This window comes from Schistocerca nitens, chromosome 2 (assembly GCF_023898315.1).
Source record: "Schistocerca nitens isolate TAMUIC-IGC-003100 chromosome 2, iqSchNite1.1, whole genome shotgun sequence".
NCBI lineage: Eukaryota > Metazoa > Arthropoda > Insecta > Orthoptera > Acrididae > Schistocerca > Schistocerca nitens.
In genome coordinates, this window is record NC_064615.1 from 641,534,860 (window position 1) to 641,558,219 (window position 23,360).

Below are 23,360 nucleotides of genomic sequence, written 5' to 3' on the forward strand. Positions count from 1 at the left end.
TAACACCCCATTCAAACTCACTTATATCTTGATAACCTACCATTGTAACAACAGTAACCAAATCTAATAACTGCATCAGACACTTGTTGTCTTATATAATTGCCGTCTGCTGCACCGTATTCTGCCTGTTTACATATCTCTCTATTTGAATATGGATGCCTATACCAGTTTCTTTGGTTCTTCAGTGTATTATGGAGGTAAAATAGTCCCCCATTCGGATCTCTGGGTGGAGACCACTCAGGAGGCATCATTATCAGGAGAAACAAAACTGGCATTCTAGGGATCGGAGCATGGAATGTTAGATCCCTTAATTTGGCAGGTAGGTTAGAAAATTTTAAAAGGGAAATGTATAGGTTAAAGTTAGACATAGTGGGAATTAGTGAAGTTTGGTGAAAGGAGGAGCAAGACTTCTGGTCAGTTGAATATGGGCTTATAAATACAAAATCAGATATGGGTAATGCAGGAGTAGGTTTAATAATGAATCTTAAAGGCTAACATGTGCTAAAAAAGACCAAGTTTCAAGTTTAGTTTGTCGTATTTATTTTAGTTCTTTCATAGATTACAAATTATACAGTAACAATGGTAAGTGTAATTACCTTTCAAAAATAGGGTGAGGTGAATTCTTGAGCAATTTCATATGTAATTTAAAAGTAAGTATGTAATAGAAAAGTGTTTGACAAAACATGTATTTAGCCAGGTAACACATGAAATGTTCAGTGCACTACAGTGAGTTTATAATCATGTTTGTCGGAAATATTCAGCTGCTTCAATTTAAGCTGTGTTCTTAGGATTCTACCTTATCATACCCGTGGGGGGAAGAATTTTGACAACCTTTATTATTTGTGTAAGGTTATCTTTTCTTGTAGCTATACTGTGTGTATATTAATTAAACTCATTAACTTTTCCTTTTTGTGTGTTCAAGCTGCTTAACAGTGATGTTGCTTGGCTGACTATATCACCTGCCCTATGCTCTGAATATCTGCTGTCATTGGCTGATGGGACCATGTGACATAAGCTATGATGGGTGACAAAAACACATTGCAATCTTGATTTCAGTGCTTCAGAAGCTACCATGCAAAACAAAGCTATTTTTCACTCAGGAAAAATTTTATTTTCACCTAGGAAAAGGGGGTACTTTTTAAATTTTATTTTTTGATAAGGGTGACCAAAAACCTTATGAATTATGACACTGGGTACCAATTCAGTTGAGCTTGGGATCCTGCTCTGGAGTTGGTGAAAATGTAATAAGGGACAGCAGCAGAACCCACCAAAAAGAAGAACTGAGAGTGTGAATATGAGGAATGAACACCAGACAGAACACCAGGCATACTGGATTCAAAATAGAACATTGCAGGACGCTTCTAGTGGGAGCGGACCACACTGGGAACACCTAGAACCACACCAGACCGAAAAAGAGAACAGCAGTGCATTGACAGGTACACCAGACCAAAGACAGAATGTCAATGCTCAGCCTGGCACAGCGGGTTGAAGAGTAAATGCCAAAGGACGCTTCTAGTGGGAGCAGGTTGCAGTCAGAACAACTAGAACCAACCATGGAGGGGGAAGATTGTAGGTGTAAATACTAAACCCATCCCACTTGATGAGCTGTCTCAGGTCTCACCTGATCAAAATAAAGAGTCCTGATATCGAAATATTACACATGAACAACACTGATATCTGGCAGGAAACCCGACTCCTCAAGATGTCAACAGAGTGTCGGAAAAGCCTCAAGAATTATATTTACTATTGCAAAAAATGTGCCAGGTGAAATAAATGTTGATTCTTTCGTACCAGGACAAACTAATAAACAACAGACCAAATCATCTCTGTAACAGTCTAGATGAGTATTGTAAATTATGAGATTTCATTTTGTATATTGATTCATTAATTTCCTCTTTGCAATCCCCATTTTCAGCTGAGCCTATAGAACCATTTAGTTTACTTAAAATACATTCTCAGCAAATGAAAAAGGTATACTAGTAAGAATTTGACAAAATAACTATGAAAATTCAAAAGTATTTTAATGCTGGTAACTTCGTATCTGAAGCAACACTGTGGGATGACTTTTGGTCAATGAGAGCACAAATACCTACAAATCTATCAATGATGAGATTTTACTAATAAACGCACAGTTTTTCCCATACCATAAAAAAGGCTCTGTTATTGCTCTTGCTTTTCATGCAACTACATGTACAGTTGAACAATTCGTCTGTACTCTGCGAACAGTAAAAATGTGAGTGAAACCAAGTTGTGTTGTTTGTGCATGCTAAGTGTTCACGGAGGAATCGTGATTGAAGAAACCTTATTGTAGTAACTTAATCGCTGACAAATTTGGGCAGCAGCCTTGGTAATTGTTATTCGCCTTCAAAGAGGATCTGGTGTAATATTAAATTTTGTATAGATTCATATCACATGCCTTTCTTCATGGATATTCTTTGAATCACCAACCCAACAATAAATTATTTTATTATTTTTCATTGCAATTTGTAATCTTTCAATTGAACTAATTGAAACGGCATTTTTTGTGAATATGAATAGATTTGTTCTCTGAATTTTCACTTTTGAGGAAGATTAGTCAAAGTCTCTTTTGAGTGGTTATTTTTGTTTATAACTAGCACTACTCTCATTTCTGATTTTTTCCTGCTTCTTACTTTTCACATTCAGTATCAGTTTTAAGAACTGATTTAGAAGTAAAAATATCATTTCTAAATATTTTACTGTGTTATTTTTCAGCTTGTTGGTCAGTTTGTTGGATACATATCAGATTTAATCATATTTAAGGATATAATTTTAGATCATCATCTTCAAAAATATCTCACATCCATATTCTTTCAATAGTTCAAAAATAATTGTAGATCTTTGTTGAAATTATGGCTCCTCCAGTAATCATTTTTGTCTAGTAGGCATGATGGGTTCAGTTCTTGACACAAAGATATTCCTTCCATTGGTCCCCAGTATGTGACACGTCAAGCTGTTGAAATCCAAGCTGCTGTAGACCCCTTGTTTGCACCTTGTGATAGTGATGGACATGGCACACCTTGGCTATGGTGCTGTTCTTACTTGTAAGCATGTGAACGGATCTGAATGCCCTATTGCATATGCCTCTAAATCCTTAAATTCAGCCAAACAGCACTATTCACAGATAGGGAAAGAGGCTTTGGCAATGGTGTATTCTTTAAAAAAATTTCATGTTTTTCTGTTAGGGTCTTAAGTTTCCTTTGATCACAGACCACGAAATATTGGTCTCTCTTTTTAACCCTTTGGCATTCTTGCTGGTTAAAGCCGCACTTCACTTACAGTGGTGGGCTCTTCTCCTGCCACGATGAAATTATGAGATACATTTTTGATGTATGGGGCAACATGCAAATACTGATGCCTTATCGCAATTGCCGATTGTTCCTGATCTGGAGTTTGATAAAGAGGAATTACTTTGTTTTCATTAAGATGTGGAAGCTCAAAATGTTGGTGGTTTTTCTATTACTAGCACTAAAATTGCAGCTGTGGTTGCCATGGATCCCTTTTTAAGTAAAGTTGTTTCTTTTGTGCAACACGGCTGGCTGGACAAACCTCCAGGCTGTGCTACTGATCCTTTGAGAAATTATTTTGCATTGCAAAGTTGTCGCCGGCCGAAGTGGCCAAGCGTTTCTAGGCGCTACAGTGTGGAACCGCGCGACCGCTGCGGTCACAGGTTCGAATCCTGCCTCAGGCATGGATGTGTGTGATGTCCTTAGGTAAGTTAGGTTTAAGTAGTTCTAAGTTCTAGGGGACTGATGACCGCAGAAGTTAAGTCCCATAGTGCTCAGAGCCATTTGAACCATTTTTTTTACAAAGTTGTCTTTCTGTTTGGGGTAGAGTGCTCCTGTTAGCTACAGAGGACACAGCTCCTCTGCTTTTGGCCCTATCTGCCCTTTGGCGTGAAGTTATGCATTTGTTACATGTGAACACACTGCGGTGTGTCACATACAAAGCCGTTAGCACACAGACATGTTTTTTGCCCAGAGATTGATTGGGAAATAGCACGAGATGTTGCAGCATGCCCAGAGTGTGACAACCATCAGGTGGTTCTCCATGCTTCCTTGTCACTGTGGCCAGATCCACAACAGCCTTGGAAAAGAATTCATGTCAATTTTGTGGAATTTTTATTGGCTCGTAATTGATGCTTATTCTAAGCTTCCGTATGTGGTGCATTGTCTGCCTACTTCTGCAGCGGCAACAATTTCACCCCTTTGCCCAAAATTTATGAAGGGGAAGGTCTTCATTATACATTAGTTACAGACAAAGGTCCCCAGTTCATATCTCAGGAATTTACATATTTTCGTAAAAAAAAAGTGATGTTCACCATGTCACATCTCCTCCTTCCCACCCTCAACAAAATGGGGAAGCAGAACGACTCATCCAAATATTTAAAACTCAGATGTATTACCGGCAGTAGCTCTTGACTGGTTCCTCAGTTCGTTTAGGTTCACCCCTGTTAGTAGTAAGAGTCCAACAGAGTTGTCAGTCATCAGCCCCAAACTCTGCTGCATCTGTTTTGGCCAACCCTAAGCCATCCACTAACACCATCTCCAGCAATGCACAGCTGTTTGGGCTCATGGGTTTGGCTACTGGCCGAAATGAGTGCCAGCGGTAACCGAGAGTACCTGTGTCCAATGCCTCTGCATCATCTGCAAGGCTAAAGGGAAGGCATCAAGACACGTCATCCAGCTACAATTGCATGTAGGCATCTGCGGCATGGGAGCACCTCCGCAGCTCCTGCATCCTCCATCTTACTGGCTATCTTCTACATTGTGGCCAGTGCCCTCGCCTTCTCCACTGCTGCCGACATCTTCGCAACTGCTTCCAATTGCTTCCTACTGTGGGTGCCCCCTTCAGCTGTCGGGGCCACAGTGAGACCCTGGCTCCTGCACTGTTGCAGCCGGCACCCACCATCTTTTCTGCTGTCTTTGCAGTGATGTCCTTCCCTCGGGTTAGACTCAGACATGGAAGTGGAAGCTGCATCAGTGTTGCCTGTCCTACCATATGGCCTCTTGGAGAGAGGCAGGTGCTGCACCTACCTGTGCTCACACCACCTCTGACCCTACGCACTGGTGGCAGCACGTCGCATGACTCAACGTTCTACATCAACTACAGAAGAAGTTGATATGATAACAGTGCTCACTTCTTCACAAAGGAAGAGGAATGCTGTAACCATCAATGTTGTGTGTGCGACACTTCATAGCTTGTGCATTAAGTTCGTGCTTTTTTGACCACTAGAGGCCACTCAGCCTGCTAATACGACAGCCGTTGCATGCACATCCTACTGGCTGCACACCTATTTGAACAAATTGCTTAATAGGCTGGAGCGCAAGGCTCCACCTGGCCACTGGTGTGTCATTCATTGTATTGTACATTGCCTTACATATGTATATAGAGTTTGAGAAATAAATTGCAGTGTTCTTGTGTTTAGAACAAGCACAAAAGTGAAAGCCAGAGTTTACGCTGTAATGTCGTCCACTGGTGCAATTGCAACTAGTGGGTGTAATGATTTATCATAATTAAGTATGTAATGTTGGGCATCGGGTGAAGACAATGGACCAACAATGTCAATGTGGTCGTGATTGAAACGGGCTGACATGATCAGAAAGTTCTATGTGGTGGTATTTCTTGCTGCATCGGCATTTAAAGCAACACCTCGCCCTTTCATGGCAGTCTTTCTGTATCCCTGGCCACAGGTAACCATTCGTCACTAGGCGAGTCGTCGATTGAATATTGGGGTGACAAGTTGTGTAGCCTTGTGAAGATGCACTTCTGACAGCTATAGTTAGCCACGATTTTGTCATGGTCATGTCAGAATACAACTTGACATCACTCCCTGGAATTTAGATAATTTGGAAATCCAAATCTGATGTTCCCTTTGATAAAAGTCCTTATAGTTCCTGATCTGAGTGTTGAGCAGCTGCAGATTTGGTGTAATCGATAATGATAGTAATGCTTCGACCCGAGACAGTCAATCAGCCACCACATTCTCAATGCCGGAGATGTGCCAGACGTTCATGTTGAACTGTGAGATGAACATTAACTGAGTGTGTTGCCTAGGTGAACAGTTCGTATTGTCCTAGTGAAAGGCATAAGTTAATGGTTTATGGTTGGTGTAGATAATAAAGCCTCTAGCTTCCAGGTGAGGTGTGAAGTATTTGACAAACTCAAAAACAGCCAGAAGTTCTCTAGCATATGTGCCCCATAACTTAAAAAAGGTGGTAGTTTGTATGAGAGAAACATGAGTGGTTGCCATGTGTCATTAAAATGTTCTTGCAATGCTGTGCAGATCACCATCTTGCAGGCATCAGCTACTAGTGCCAGAGGTGCAGTAGGCTCAAGGTGCACCAGTAGTGCAGCGTCTGTGGTGCTCTTTTTGGTCGCTTCAAATGCTATACACATGCTATCTGTCCATGCTGTAGGCAAGTTACCATTATTTTTTGAGCTGGTGAGTGCTGCAATTAATGGGTCCTGTAACTCAATAGTGTGTGGCTAGTGACGGCAATAAAGATTTAGCAAGCTGAGAAATGGACACAATTGCTTGGCCATATTTGGGTATGAAATCTGTAAAATGGCTCCACCCTCTCTGGTACTAGTAACGATCTTGCTGCTGTTATCCTGTGCTCTTGGAAATCCACTTGGGACTGGCCAAAGACACATTCAGCAGTGTGTAGGATGACACCATGGTGTGTTTCATTAAATGCTGCCAATGATGAAATAACTAAAATATCATCCAGGTAAGCAAAAGGAAAAGTTAGGCTTTGTAGCCCTGAGTCAGTGAAGCATTGCCATGCTTGGGCAGCATTCCTGAGTCTAAAAGTCATAAACATGCTCTCAAACAGTCTGAGAGGAATGATGATCACTGTCTTGGGAACGTCTCAGCCAGTTACAGGGATCTGTGTGTTCATTTTTGTGAAGTCTAGGACACTAAAGTAACAGCACCATGCAACGCATAATTATAGTCATGTAACAACAGCCCTGGATATCTGTCTGGTATCGTTTCGGCATTCAGAGCTCTGTAGTAACTGCAAGGCCATCATGTGCCACCTTTCTTCAGGACCAGATGTAGTGGTGACATTCAGGGACTGTTAGAAGGCTACATTACACCTTCACAGATCATGCTGTTGAACCCTGCCTTTGCAAATTTAATATAATATGGACCAAACGCCGTAGTCTGTAAGGAGTGGGGGGGGGGGGGGGGGACCACCAGTCATCTCGATATAGTGGACAGTGTCTTCTCTACCTCCTTAGGCACTCCAGTGGGTCATGTCAGAACCCCAAATCTATACAGCGGCTTCACATACTCACTGTCCGCCACCTGATGTAACTTGCCTACAACAAAAAACAGTTGTCATGGGCAGGATTATCATCAGTCATTTTGCAAATCTCATTCGTGAATGCTCAGATAAATTACATCTGAGTCACTACTTCATCAGTACTAGATGTGCAGACTGTTGTTTGACTATTAGAACCTGCATGTACTTGATACAGTCTGACCAGACTACAAAAAAACTGTGTCAATGCGTGTGTCTCTGTTCTTTCGAAGGAATAGACAGCACGCATTCACACAGCTTTGAATGCACGGTGTCTGTTCCTTAAAAAGAACAGATGCTACACATATTCTGCAGCTGTGAAACACTAGATGTAAATTGAAAAGGGATGACTGCTATCCGACGCAGTGGGACATTAAGCAGAATCAGCGGTGAAAAGCAAAAATTGTACCAGACTGGGAATCGATTCTGGATCAGTTGCTTACGAAGCAGGTGCAGTAACCACTGTGCCATCCGAGACACAGTGTTATTGCAACTGCACAGACTATCTCGGTATGCCTCACGGCCGATCCACACTCCCATCAAGCACCACCTATCCACAGTCCCTGTCCATTGTACTCCTGTCTGTTAATTAGCGATTCCTACAGGAGGTCAGACATATTTGTGCATTCACACTGAAGAAAGTGGATCCATTGCCCAGCCAGGCTTTTGAATCAAGTGAATGCATCGTGTCCATTCCTTCGAAAGAACGGACACCAAACAGATCCCACATCTGTGAAACATTGTATGTAAATTGAAAGGAGATGATTGCTATCAGCTGCAGTGGGACATTAATGGGAATCAGCAGCTATGAGCGAAAATGTGTACCGGTCTGGGATCTCCTGCTTACTGGGCAGGTGCGGTAACCCCTGTGCCATCCAGAATGCAGTGTTATCGCAACTGCACTGACTATCTCAGTTCGCCTCACAGCTGATCTACACTCTGACTGAGCATATCTATCTGAGGAAGAGACACCGTGCATTCAAATAATTCATAAGCCTGGCCGGGCAATGGATCCACTTTCTTCATTGCAAATGTACAAATACGACCGACCTCCTTTGGGAATCTTTAAGTAGCAAACAGGAGTATAATGGACAGTGACTGCAGAAAGGTGTCACTCAGTGGGAGTGTGGTTCGTCTGTGAGGCGTACTGGGATAGTCCGTGCAGTTGTGATAACACTGTGTCCTGGATGGCACAGTGGTTACTGCACCTGCCTAGAAAGCAGGAGATCCAGGTTTCAAATCCCAGTCCAGTACACAATTTTGCTCATCGCTGCTTATTTCACTTAATCTCGCAAAGCAATGATAGCAGTCATCCCCCTTCAATTTTACATGTAGTGTTTCACAGCTGTGTAATCTGCATGGTGTGTCTTCTTTTGCGGGAATGGACGCAGAAGGAAAAGTCATCCTAACAACCAGTGAACAGTAACAGTGTGCTATTTACTGGCAAAAGTCACTGTCCTGTGATATCTTGCTGATTTTTAAAAACCTATCATTATGACTCAGAACGTTTGTTATATTTATATCACAAATTTATGCTACCAGTGTGCAACAGTAAATACCTACAAATAAGCTAATGGCCATCATTGTACAAAGTGAGACACCTAAGGTGGTAATCTCAAATATATGTGGAACCGCTGCATTAATAATTTGTATTTTATGTCTTCTATGAGAAACTGAATAAATTCATTTTTAATTTTGGTGGATTCATTTTCCCTTACTTTCGTGAGGCCTCTTCTGTTGCTTGAAATGAATATTCAGTACAAGTGAGAATATATATGTGTTTGAGACCACCAATATTGCCTCAGTAGAGTAAAGCAAAGTGCATGTGGGGAAATGAAAGCTGTGCATATTCAGTTGGAGATACAGAGACAACCTAAAAATTATTAAGATAATGGTAAACATATGTCCTCTTCTTCACCACTTCCATCAATACTTTCGTGTACACTTTTGAAGTTTGGTCTGCCTCACTGTTTTCCTCATTAGCCACTTAGCAATATCTTCATCATCAATTTCTCCTCCTCCTGGAAGCTTGTGGGACATGTTTGTCAATGTACAAAGTATGAGCAATTGATGATTCTGAACTGACTGGCTCGTTGCTGTCACTCAGTGCCGGATCCGTCCCTGATTTAATGGATGGCCACACTTTTCTTTAGCTCATGTTTGTGGTAGCACTCTCCACTTTATCCCATGTTTTGTCTACTTGGAAAACATCATGACTTGAGTTGATTGCTTTCCACACCTTCAGCATAGTCTTGGTAGTATCGTCTTCATATTCCTTCACCAAAGAGACAAGAAGTGTATGTTGATAACAATGTTTAATTGATTCCAAAATTCTCTGGTCCAGGAGCTGGATCAGGGCTGTTCTTGTATACTGTGAGACTTGAGAATCATATCTGAAGGATGACTGGGAGCATCATCAGTCATAAGTATAATTTTCAGTGGGAGCATTTTCTTCTTCATATTTTTTCTCACTGCTAGTACAAATGTTTTAGAGAACCACTGAGAGAATATTTCCCTGTCCATCCTCACTTTCTTCTGAGCACAGTATTGCACTGTGTTGAAAACAGCATTGATGTTGGGTTTTCTCAATTACCGTGATCAGTTGTTTTGACTCCCATTTGTGTTACAACACGCTCAGTTGCTGTTATGTCTTTGTATGAAGCAATTGCAAAATGATTTGAATTCATGATATCCAGTGATTAATGGCGCTATATAACAAGTTCGTTTATTTGGATAAAAGTGTATGGGCCTGAAGATAGCAAAATGAAATCCAAAATTGGTTGCTTTCAGAATAAAATAAAATATCTTAAAGTGTAAGGCTCTTGTTGAAGTGTATTGACATTGAAGATTACTACCACCCAATGTCCCCAGGCCATGATGGACCAACAGAGAATCTTAAATTTGTTGAAAGTTGTAAAGAAATAATGCAGAATATTATAATTACTAGTTATATAAATTGTGAAAGTGAAAAACCTTCATAATTGATCAGTATTATTAAAGATAAAGAACAATTTATAGGTTAAGAAAAACCTCTTGCGAATTACTTCAGATTTGTAAGGTGCCATTCAAGTAAATAGACAATCTGCAGAGTTGTGTGTGACAGACTGGACTGCTGAGCTGCCCAGTTGAATCATATGAATCCAGCTGCCAGCATGGAGCCATTTCTGTCCTCTGGCCCCAGACGTGCCATTTGGAAGGGTTGAATTCAGTTACATAAAAAGGAGTCACATTTGACTTTCTTACTGCTTCACAACTAGAGTTGTCTCAGCTACCGCATTGAAATCACATCCTCAAACACCAGTAGAATAAATAAGTGCTCTTAAAAGTTCCAACTATCTAATCTAATCTAATTAGGATTAATATTTTAAAAAAAAAATTATGTTAAATGTTTTATAAAATAATGTTTCTATTCATTCTTTTTGGTTTTATAATTTGGTTGTTATTTTTCCAGTATCCAGTTAGTGGATATTGAAATGAAACTGCTCTTTAGTGATTACTATGTCATATTATCCGGACCAGTTCAAGGCCCACGTGACACAAGCCACTGTTTGGGGTGCCAAACTGACAGGGACACCACAGGAATCACTCCTGTACAATTTCTATACAGGATGTTTCACAATTAATTGTGCCCACTTCTGATGTCAAGCTGGGAGGTGTGCCAGGGATTCCCAGGTGCAATAATTGTGTACAGAGTGTGTCATAATTAGCAGTTAAAACTGACATGGGTGAAAGAGTACAAAGTTAAAGAGGAGGAGGTGGCACACCAAATGATAAGCCTCTTATGTGGAAAAATGTTCTCAAACTGGCCTGTCTTTATCACTTATTATTTAACTGTTCATCCCTGTCACCTCTTGTGATGCTACTGGACTGTAATATAAGACTAGTTATATGGAAAACAAAATTTTGTCATTATGTGTATTTATTTCATTTTGATATTTCTCCTGTTCACTTTTAATTGGAAATGGATGCACAATCTATCTTTTCTATTCACTTGTAATGTTATGTTATTTCTGCCTGGTCTTTTTTCTCTCTTCAAAATGTGTATTTAATGTACATTGGATTTTTGCATGTCTTTATATTCTGTAATAGTATTCACCATTTATTGTTAATATCTAAATTTATGCATTTCTTGGCCTGATTTTCAGTGCCACTCCTGAATTATTTCATTTTTACAGTTTATTAAAGTTGTTAATATTTTAATTAGGGAATAAGAACTGTTTAAATTATGAGCATGGTTTGAAAAGTTTTCAGAACAGGATAGAAGAAAGTACTTACATCACTGAAACTTTTTTTTATTTTTCAATGTAGTCTCCTTGTAGATTAATGCACTTGGTCCAACGATGTTCCAGTGCCTTGATCCCATTTCGAAAATGAGTTTCCTCCAGGCCTGCAAAATAATTATAAACTCCGGCTATCAATTCTTTGTTTAAAGTGAATCTTTGACCACCAAGCAAAATTTTCAGTTTTAGGAAAAGCTGGAAGTCTGACGGAACCACATCAGGTGAATAAGGTGGATGTGGCGACAATTCATACCTTAGTTTGTGTAATTTTCCATGGTGACGGCATGCATTTTTTACTCAGCGTCAAGAGTCATGGCACCCATCTTACAGATAAGTTTTTCATTTCTAATTCCTCAGTTAAAATGTGATATACCCTTTCAGATCACATCTTGAAACCGTGAGCAATTTCATGCACTTTCAATCGGTGATCCTCCATGAACATTTTGTGCACTTTTGCAATGATTTCTGGAGTAGTGACACATCTTGGCTGACTACTGCGTGGATCATCATCTAAGCTCTCCCGACCAAATTTAAATTCATTTTTCCACTTGACAACAGTTGAATATGAAGGAGCAGAGTCCCCCAGTGTATTCTGGAAATCAGCATGAATGTCTTTTGCTTTCATACCTTTCTTTGCAAAATAATTAATCACTGCTCACTATGCGGGAACAACAATAAAGCCACGTCACCAACCAGCTTTATTCCAAGAGCATTGTCATGGCACGTGTTTACAGGTGACAGTCCAATGAATATAACGTGAACAACTCATTGTGCTAATGCTGACCTCTTGTGATTATTCTGATGATTCTGAGAACTTTTCACACCACCCTCGTATTGTGTTTGAAAATGCACTGGCATGAAGGTGACAAATTTGGTTTCTATACAATTTCCACTTGGACTGTTACAAATACATGGCTACAGTCATAGCTCAGCAGTGTGTTCATCACACCTGAGGATGTTGGTCGTTTGAGCTGAAAAAATATTATGGAGATTTTACGATGACATCTAAATCTCACCTGAAAACCAGTTCTACAGTTTGTGTTTTTATTAAATTTCTATTTTAATTAACCTTCCCATATTTTATTGTACAGTTTGTGAAAATTAACACTACTGCTTTTTTTTTTTTTTAATTTTGCACCCAAGATTCTGGATGTAGTGATCAACGTTTTCAACAATGGTGGCTCAAAGAAGCTTGATATACCACTGCCTCCTTCAGCTTGCCCTACACCAGATGCTGTAACACCAGAGATGACAAAAGTTGAGAGGTATGAAGTGTATCGGAAACGTATGTTACTGCGCCGACAGAAAGCAGAAATGTACAGCCTGTGGTGTGATGCCTTGTACAGACTGTCCCTTGCAAATCATGTAAGAACAAAGACATTTGGAAAATGGCAATATTTTATTGTATGTTGCATGTAGAAGATTTTCAAAAAATGCATTTTTCAGTTTTGTGATAAAATCTTCTGGTTACCACATAATATGGATTTCCGTGGAAGAGTGTACCCATGTCCTCCACATTTAAATCACTTGGGATCGGATATGGCTAGATCGCTGCTACAGTTTGCCAAGGGACAACCATTGGGACCACATGGATTAAAGTGGCTGAAAGTGAGTTGTAATAATATTTTATTTTAACATTGCTGAAGTCCAACTATTTCAAAGAATAATGATTTTGTGCATATTCCTCACATTTAAAACATAATGTACACACATCAAAAAAAGTTTTGCATCACCTCGGTTGCGAGAGCTCCAGAACCTGTACAGAAAATTGGAATAGAGATCAACATAAACATCATTTCCACTCCTTTTATTGCTCATGAAAACCACACATTGCATGTTTTACTGACCACCAGCGGCATACATCACCCCACATAATGCCACCCCAAAACAGCTGGAACCTCCACCTTGCTGCACTCGCTGGAAAGTGTGTCTAAGGCGCCTCCAAACACGTCTCCGACAATTGTCTGGTTGAAGGCATATGCAACACTCAGCAGTGAAGAGAATCTGAGCAGTCCATTTGGCATGTTGTTGGGCCCATCTGTACCACTCTGCATGGCATCACGGTTGCAAAGATGGGCCTCGCCATGGACGTCTGGAGTGTAGTTGCGCATCATGCGGCCCATTGCGCACAGTTTGAGTGGTAACACGACATCCTATGACTGCATAAAAAACATTATTCAGCATGGTGGCGTTGCTGTCAGGGTTCCTCTGAGCCATAATCCATAGGTAGTGGTCATCCAATGCAGTAGTTGCCTTTGGGCGGCCTGAGCGAGGCATGTCATTGACAGTTCCTGTCTCTCTGTCTCTCTCCTCCATGTCCGAACAACATCGCTTTGGTTCAACCCGGGACACCTGGACACTTCTGTTGTTGAGAGCCCTTCCTGGCATGAAGTAACAATGCAGACGTGATTGAACCACGGTATTGAATTGACCATCTAGGCATGGTTGAACTATAGACAACACGAGTTGTGTACCTCCTTCCTGGTGGAACGACTGGAACTGATCGGGTGGAACGACTAGAACTGATCGGCTGTCGGACCCCCTCCATCTAATAGGCACTGCTCATGCATGGTTTTTTACATCTTTGGACAGGTTTAGTGACATCTCCGAACAGTCAAAGGGACTGTGTCTGTGATACAGTATCCACGTCAATGTCTGTCTTCAGGAGTTTTGGGAACTGGGATGATGCAAAACTCTTTTTGATGTGTATATTTCATTATATTTGTTAGAAGCTCACCTGTGTAATTAATTTTCCTGGTGCTCTCAGACATTGTGACAGATGGCTTTGCTGAAAATTTATGATATTTTGATACTGACTGTGAATGGATTCAGTTTATCATGAGGTGGAGGAAAATGTAGCAATGTGTAGACAAGGTGATAGCTTATGTAGTTTATTGGAAGCCAGCGTCTTCGCAACAAGCTATAACTACCCATCCTAACACAGTGGACTTGTGAGAGTACTTACACATTGAACTCGAGTCATCATAGACAAGGCAGTTAAAGTACTGGACCTAATTTCAGGGGTGGGGTTCAAACCATCATGTAGATATTTAGGTGTAAGTTCTCCATGATTTCTGTAAACTGATTACAGTGAATCTTTGGATGAGCCCTTCGACCCAGACACAGTTGAGTTTCTTCTCCATCCTGTTTCTGTATGATCTTGTGCGCTCTCTCTACTGATGATGTTGTTGACAGAATGTCAGAACTTTAGCCTTACTACCTTCTTTTTTGAGCTAACTCTGATATGAAATGTTTACAAGAAGTATTTAGTTACCTATGGAAAACTTTCCATCAGAATGTATTGTTTGAGCAAGAGGTGCAATGTGCTTTTTGGCCTGCTTGAGTGAACAAGGAAGCATTCAAAAGAATCAGATTGTCTAAATAGGCCTGTCATCTTGCCCTACATTGGCAGTGATGTGTTAATGATTTATAGAACACTTAAGAAAGATTAAACAATGAAAATGTTTATGTGACCTCATAGATCCTGTTATGGGCAGGGCAACTGAAAAATCCACTAACTGCACTGCACAGCTACAGGATAGTTGATGGCTTACAAAAACACAAAGAACCTTACTGCTGTTTCCTCCTTCTGGGACTTTGTTATCGAAGAGGCCAATCACATCCGCACAAGTAACTTTTTAGTTAACTGGCACACTGGACAAAATCTTCTCAGGGCATAGTATCCAACACTGACCATGTGAAAACCATGGCAATTGCAGATGATGACAATATAAAGGAAATTTAGAGAATCAGCTTTGAAGTTGACTGTGGAATGATTCAACTGCCGCCAGCATACATTTCATACAAGGGCCACGAAGATAAGCTAAGAGAAATTACAGCACATATGGAGGATGCAGACTCGGTTTTCTCTTGCCCCATTTGTGACTGACCCAGGAGAGTAAATGACTAATAGTGTTACATGGTACTGTACATCATATGGTTCATTGTGGAGTATATATGTTGATGTCAATGTATAAGAGAACAAGAGATGACTTTTGTGCCTTGGAAGGTGGGAGCCCGTCTTACAGATTATTGTCACAGTGTGTGATATTCTCAAAATGCTGTCATGTCAATGCTCTGCTGGGGTCATCCGCTAACACGTGTTGATGTCCTTTCCAGAATTCATCATTGCCCAAAGGTGACTAGGAGGTACTTTTATCACTCCAATGCAGTGCTCCAGAGCCTCAGAAACATGTCATTATTGTTTACAATTTACATTACATACCACTAGGTATTGCAAACATTTTTGACAGAATTACATCATTTAGTTGGTTTCCCAAAAGAAAGGGAACATCTATTTAAAGGATTTCATCTGAATTTTGTCATGCAGTTTCATCATCTCCCTCTCCCCCTCCCCCACCCCCACCCCCACCCCCTCTCCTTCTCTCATGGATGTCCTTCTATCTGTGTGAGAATATTTTCAAAGTTTTTAGGTTGCAGAAAATTTTTAATAATTCCATTATGGTGCACACCTCCAAGTTATTAGTTTCAGCCAGTTCTAAGTGAAAGCCTCGAGCACACTTTTGCAGATGTTTCTTGATTTATAATGTGTGTGTGCTGCATGTAACCAAATGAATTATTGGCAAAAAGGAATAACTTTCTTCCTTCCGTATTTGTGAGACAGTGTATGCCATTTAGCACCCAGCATACTGCTGCTCGTTAAAAATTGCTACCAATAAAGACTTGTTTTTAAAATTCTGATAGTGTTAAAATCTGCACCAAAGCTCAATACATAATCATTTTCCTACACATATTGCTTTCTAACAAATGGTTCCTCCTGTCACAACTCATCAATTTGCCATTGCTGTTTGTAGCAGAAGCTTGTCTTATTTGTTGATTACTGTACCCATTTTCCATGAAACACAGTTTTCCAATGGAACTCATGTTGTAGGCTTTTTCGGTTGAAAAGAACAAGGGCTCTTTGTACATGATCTTCGGATGTACAGAGTTAAGATGATCTAAAATGTTACAGAACTCCACTTGCCCATACCAACACACCACAGTGGTATTTTGTTTGTATACATGAAGAAATAGGTTGGCTTTATTGACAAGTTTAGAACAGCTGCTTAGAGTGCTCCATGAAGATAATGGTAACCACAAGTGACAAAGAGCTGCACGTAACCACACCATCAGTTTCTTCATGCATTCTCCACCGAAGAGAAAATAAGTAGATGTAAGTATATCTTTGAAGAGTTCATTCATGGGCATATTAAACTCCTGGGTGATGAACTGGAGAGTCTGCCACGTGCACGTTAGTGGAAAGTCACACAGTGTCAAAATTGAGTATAATGTCTCTGTTCAAGATTTGTAATTCTTGAAAATGTTTTGTGAAGTCAGTTGTAGTGCCATATATGATGATCACATTTCCCAGCAGCTGGAATGAAAACATCACAATGTATTTTGCCAGGTCTTAGGAGACACCAGGTTGCCGACTATGGTTCAGCAGGATTCCATCATTATGTATCTTCAGGAGACCATATAATCTTAGTGAAACCAAGCCATGAGGTCGAAGTCCTTTAATTATATTCTCAGGTAGTACAGGGCTTTCAAGAAGAGCCACTATCTTTCTGAAAACTCATCTTGTAAAATTGATCAAAATCTTCTTGTAGGTTGTTGTCTGTACTCGAAATGCAACGGACAAAAAACTATCATCAGTATTGCCTGTAAGCCATAGTCACCCTCAACTGTGGTAACTCTACGAGTCTTTGCCATAAAAATATAAACAAAATCTTATATTCATTGCCTGCGAACTGAGTGTCTCAGTAGGGAGGAGGATGGGAGATTAAAGTTTCATGTCCCATCCACAGCGAGGTCATTAGACACAGAGCAGAAGCTCGGTTTATAAAAGGATGGGGAAGGAAATTAACTGTGCCCTTTTCAAAGGAACCATACCGGCATTTGCTGAGAGCAATTGAGGGAAATCACAAAGAACCTTTATCTGGATGGCCAGATGGGGATTTGAACCATCGTCCTCTTGAATGAGAGTTCAGTGTGCTAACCACTGCGCCACCTCGCTCAGTCTGTGTGTCTTCTTAGCTTGCGTAGTCGAAAAACTTCTTTTATACTATTAAGATGTTACATCAAGCAAAAGCCTTGGTGTAGGAAATGCCATCAATCCACTCCCAGATATATGCGGTGACAGCACATCCACAAGTTCTTTTGCATTAACATTAATACTCTTTAACATCATAGCATGATTTCACTGAGATTATATGCCTTCAGAAAGGTACCCAAGAAAGGCATACTGATGAAAATCATGGTCAAGTACCTGCTGTCTCCTAACTGTGACATGGCAAATATACCTCACAGCTGTTCTCAGTTGATTCTTTAGGAAGTGTGACTCCACAATTCCATCTCATGTGCCACTAAGCAACTTTCCTATGAAAATTCCCAATCAGTTTGCTATAGAGAGTGATTATAACATCAAACCAAGAATGTGCCTGACCAAGACAGCAGTCGATGAAAGTTCAGACGAGAAGTCGAAGAGAAGTGAGACTAGTGTGATGCACCAGTTGCCACGTGTATACTACTGCATTGTTGACACAAAAGCTATTTCCCACATTTTTTGATGCAAATGAATATATTCTCCTGTGCTATATTATGATTATGGAGATTAAACTACATATCTTGTTAGCTACACTGACTTCCTGACCAAGGAAGTCTCTAACGTAAGTTACCGCATCATGGAACTCTGTTCAAGAATAGCTCGTACTGTAATTATCAGATAAGGCTCGCTTTTGGTCCTTGGTTGTTGCAGTGAATAAATGAGTCACCACAGAAAGAGCCACTACCATAGTTTTATAGCCCCCCTACTTTACGTTGGTCCAGTGTCCAGAAGAATTGACCGAATATTGAGAAGAATAATTTCAAGTGTATTTTTTGCTCCTCCACCAAATCACAAACGCTCCTTGGCACAACATCAAAATATGGAAACGAGGAGTATATTGCATCGCATAAATGCAGGAAGAAATACATTGTCCAAACAGTAGTAACAGTGTAAGAGAAATTGGATGAGTAAGTACTCCCACCACACTAGTCCATCCCAACAAGTCAGCTGTTTCGAAGTATGTAATTGCATATAAATAAATGATGCAGTACAAGAAAAAAAATTGTGGCTCAGGCCTCTTCCTATTGATACAGCACCGAGGATATGAAAATCTGTCTTTCACGAAACTGGATCTTGTGGTACAACAGATACATCAGTTTTGTGGGCGTTGTCTCACTGAATTCTTATGATCTCTGTGCCAATATGCTCCCTGCTGTTGGCTGCCAATGAGCAAGAGACCAGGCAGAACATCTGCCGTCGCACACTGGTGGTGTGGTGTATCCCATGACGTGGTCCAGGAGTGAAGGTAACTGGATTGGTATATAAAGAGGAGACATGTGATTGCATCTAAGTACATTAGATCACCTTTTGATGGCAGCTTAGTAAGACTTCAAAATATGAAGCCATTTTGACATTCACATTGTGTACGACACTCGTTTTTCTTTTCTGGTACTGTTTATCCAGCCAGTCTGTATGTTTTTTGTTAAGGGACATAAGAGATGTTCAGGTGTCGACTGTAATCCATTGATTTCAATACACATTACTTATTATTGTGTATAGTAGCAGATGATCAGCTAAAGTACTTTTATTTTTTTGACCCTGATATGGACGCTTACTGATACCCGTGATATGTGAATCAACATTTTGGGTGCCAAACAATGTAATAATGGAAACTAACAAATAATGATGCAGTATTTTGTATACAAACCTTTGAAATATGAATCTGAAGTTTGAGTCTCTTGGTCCGTGGTAAGTGATATCAATTCAGTTGTTACTCTGTTACAATTTGTTTTTCCAGATGGTTAAGGAATTTTTCCCAGTAATGTGAACTGAACCATACACTGTCCCATCATATCCAACTTTTGCTCAGTGGGGAACATGGTTGGTGATCGTGCTGCACAAGGAAAAAATAAATGTGTTAGAGATAACACTGGGAAGTGCATGAATTCTGTGGATGAGCATTGTCGTGCTGGAAGAACACATCTCTCTGACAATGAAATGACAAAATGATAATGATGTTCATATGTCCTGCACAGCTTAGTCCCTCTTCAATGAACACTAGAAGTGTAGGATAATCGTAGGATATAGCTTCTCACTCTTTGATTTACCCCATAATGTGAGGCCTGGTATGATCTAATAGTCACTGCCATCGTAATGGTACCATACTTGCAAATGATGTCATTTGTAATGCCTCCAGTTGTCTTTTGTTACAACGTCAACCTAGGCTGCACATTGATGAAATGTGAAAGGAAGCCAGCTGATTGGCAGCCATGTTTGTAATCCACCTTCCAGCATATGATTTCATGCAATCAGTGATGACTAGTCATTTGACGTGACTGTTATGGCATCAGTTGTAAGCCATTATCAGTTGAAAATAGGATGCAAAACACAAGCACCTTCTTTGGATTGCCAAAACCAACATTGATACATAGCTGACTACTAAAATCTATCACAGTGATCATATCTTTTGAGAGGCCACCCAGATTCCCACAGGCCCACAATATAACTTTGTTGAAATTACATGAATCATAGTCATCAGTGCCACCTTGGCATGTTTACAGAGTTAGGTAACACAGTCTGATGTCTGGAACAATTGCCCAGTATCAATAATTTAAATACATTTGTTAAGGGCACAGTGTATTCCTGCTCCGTGCATAATTCCTCCTCTGTTCACAGCAAAGTACACGCTGGAACATTTAAAATAGTACACCAAGAGGGGATCATTGGATTGAAATGAAATTTAATAGACATAACAATACAGCTGAGAGATTCACTTGATACCATAATCAAGACATGCGAACAAATACAGTGAGTACAAGTAGACAAATACAGTGCAACATCAATAATGTGTTGGACCAAGTTTTGCTGTAATATATACCACAACACAGTCCAGCATCAAGGTGGTTAGATGTCTGATGTCGTCCTGAGGCACAGTCTTGAACAGCCACCTCCAAATCATGTACAGAATGACACAGCAGCATGTGGAGTTTCAGTTGGTCCCGTACGGGCTCTATGGGGGACAAGTCTGATGAACAGGCCAGCCATGGAAGAGACAGAATATGACATAGAAAGTCTTGAGCAACTAGAGCTGTATGTGAACAAGCATTATCTTGCGGGAAAGGCGCCTCTGGTAGACCACGTAGAAAATGTCCCACATGGAGTTGGAGATGACGCCAACATATTGCTAGCCCTTTAAGATTCCATGTACCACAATTGTAGGGAACTGCTTATGATGCCACAGACAGCTGTGCAGGCAGTGTGGCATGTGGCAGCATGGGTGGAACTGTACCTCCACACCCATAGGTGATTATCATCCATCCACAAAACAAATCAGGATTCATCACTAAACACCACATTTTGCCAATCAGCGGCAGTCATTCGGTCTTGGCACCATTGCAGATGGAGTCGCCAATGTTCTGGTGTTATTGGAAGTACATGACAAGAGGTTCTGGATTGCAAATTAACATCCACAAGGCATTTGGAATGTTCCTTCGATCTTCTCGCCTTGTCATCTTCCCGTTCACTCCAGCCCTGGTATGGCACACTTGGGTGCCATCTCATGTCCACTGCTCTGAACGACGTGTGACGGAACACTCAGAACAATTGACCTGATAAGCCACATGGGGTGTTGACCAGGCTGTGGTTTTCATGCCGATGGTTAGGCTTCACTCAATCAGGCTTAACTGTGAGAAATGTTGTCTAAAACTACTACCTGGCATTCTGCGTCTACTAACATCCTCCTCAAGTCAGAGTGTGATTGTCGTGTGTATGACTCATCCACTATGCGCTGCTTAAATAGGATCTCCTGCCCAATTGCAGCCACCCTGCAGGGTCTGTGGGCATGCGCATTGGCACCAAACTTGGAACATTTGTAATTGGATATCTCTGTATTTATTTGCAAAGTTTCATGTTTGTACCTTTGTTCTATCTGGATGTACTGTTTTCAATCTTCTTGAGGTGTATTGCTTTTAATGTATCCTGTTAATGCGCCATGAAAACATGATATTGATTTAGAGGCATTCACTATTCATTTTGACAAGTACATTATACTATGTTAACTTATGTGATAGTAGTTTGTACATCTTGTTCACAGTCAGCTGTAAAAAATGTAGCATTATACTACGTGTTTCTACATTTCTTATTGATTACATTTGATGTGGGAATTCGCAAAAGTAATTAAAATGCTATATTTCTACAAACATTTTAATCAGAACTATGTAATATTTAAGCCAATTGATGGATTTTGTGTTTTGTTTAAAAATGTGTCTAAATCATCACTTGCATTATGTTTTAGTAATTTGGTAATATTTATTTAAGGAAAGCATTACTGATAGATATTTAAAGAAATATATTATTTTAACAGATCCATTTAGTGAACTTGACGGCACTAAAGAAAAAAAATTCGCTTGATGAACGTCTTCAGTTTGCAAATGAAATGATGCCTGAAGTTCTGGATTCGGCTGATTATCCTCTAACTGTGAGTTAACTCATGTTTTTTCTCTTTCATTTTTAATGCGTCAGAGCATAACTCTCAGGAAGCTTTAGTTTCTAATACGGTTAATAAGAAATCATTCTACATAATTTATTGCATTTTTTTTTTTTTTTTTTTTTTTACCTTTGTTTCAACTTAATGTTTAACTATTTTCCCTTCAATTTAGGGAAGCAATTTGTGAAACACTTCTTTTCATTTACAATGTAAGGTGTTGGGTCTCCTCCAAATTACAGTCATTATGAAACTTTCAAAGCTGGACAAGCACTTCAGCAATATTGTCACATTTAAACCACAATCAAGTCCAAATCTGAAGGCAGGATTGTCAGTGAAGTAAAACTCTTAGAACCAAAAGCATGCTTCTTACTGACACCAACGTACAGCCACAACAGTGAGTGCAGCTATTTATGCAAACATTGAATATTCCTGAATGCTGGTATTTATATAAATACCAAATATTCTAGAATACTCAAACATAAAATATTTCAGGAATATTCAAGAAATAATAAATACTAAACAACAAATAATTGTAACAAATTTTGTATAGTGGGCATTGTATGATAAATATTCATTTCTGATCCATCATTAAATATTTGTCATACAGATAATGTGGTCTTGTTCATCATGAAACAAATAATTGCTAGTGATTGGATTTGAACTGGCAACCTGCAGTAAGTCAACCAGCAATGCAAAGCACTACACTACATATACCATAGCTTACAGCATTGCTCCCTCTCCTTAAGAAACAGTGACCCACAGTTTCAGAAATTCTCATTGGATCTGAGTAAAACACCTGGATCTGGACCTTGTCAATGGATCTCTGTAAAATAGCACTGATGGATCCTCGTGTTCTGATCATGTTTATACATCTTCTTCACTGTGATGAACATCAAAGGTATTCTCTTGTGTCAATGCTTTGAAGTTGTCCAGGGATTCTTCAGTTTCCTTGAAGCTGCCATTGTCGATCTGCACCACTGGACTGCAGTAGAGGTTCATGTAGAGGACATAGAAAACGCATCTGCACTTTTTTTTCTTCTTGATGGTCAGAATCCTCGACTTAATATGTGACATCTGACAAGGGGTGAAGAATACAGTATGGCCCAAAGCAGCACTGTAGCAACTTTTCTGACAGCCTCAGCCACATCTCCTGAGCTCTACCTTACTGGTCTAAGTTCATAAAAATCCAAACCAAGCCTTCTTACTGGTCAGAGTTTGGC

At 40.0% G+C, this 23,360-nt stretch overlaps 1 protein-coding gene across 1 annotated transcript in view; it reads left to right on the forward strand.

Moving 5' to 3' along the window:
- The window catches only part of LOC126236756 (DNA-directed RNA polymerase, mitochondrial), a 295,970-nt gene that overhangs the window by 184,073 nt on the left and 88,537 nt on the right, over positions 1 to 23,360 (forward strand). The window contains exons 15-17 of the mRNA XM_049946296.1: positions 12,752 to 12,973; positions 13,055 to 13,216; positions 22,018 to 22,131. Of these exons, the coding sequence (XP_049802253.1) occupies positions 12,752 to 12,973; positions 13,055 to 13,216; positions 22,018 to 22,131 (498 nt within the window). The remainder of the gene's footprint in view (positions 1 to 12,751; positions 12,974 to 13,054; positions 13,217 to 22,017; positions 22,132 to 23,360) is intronic.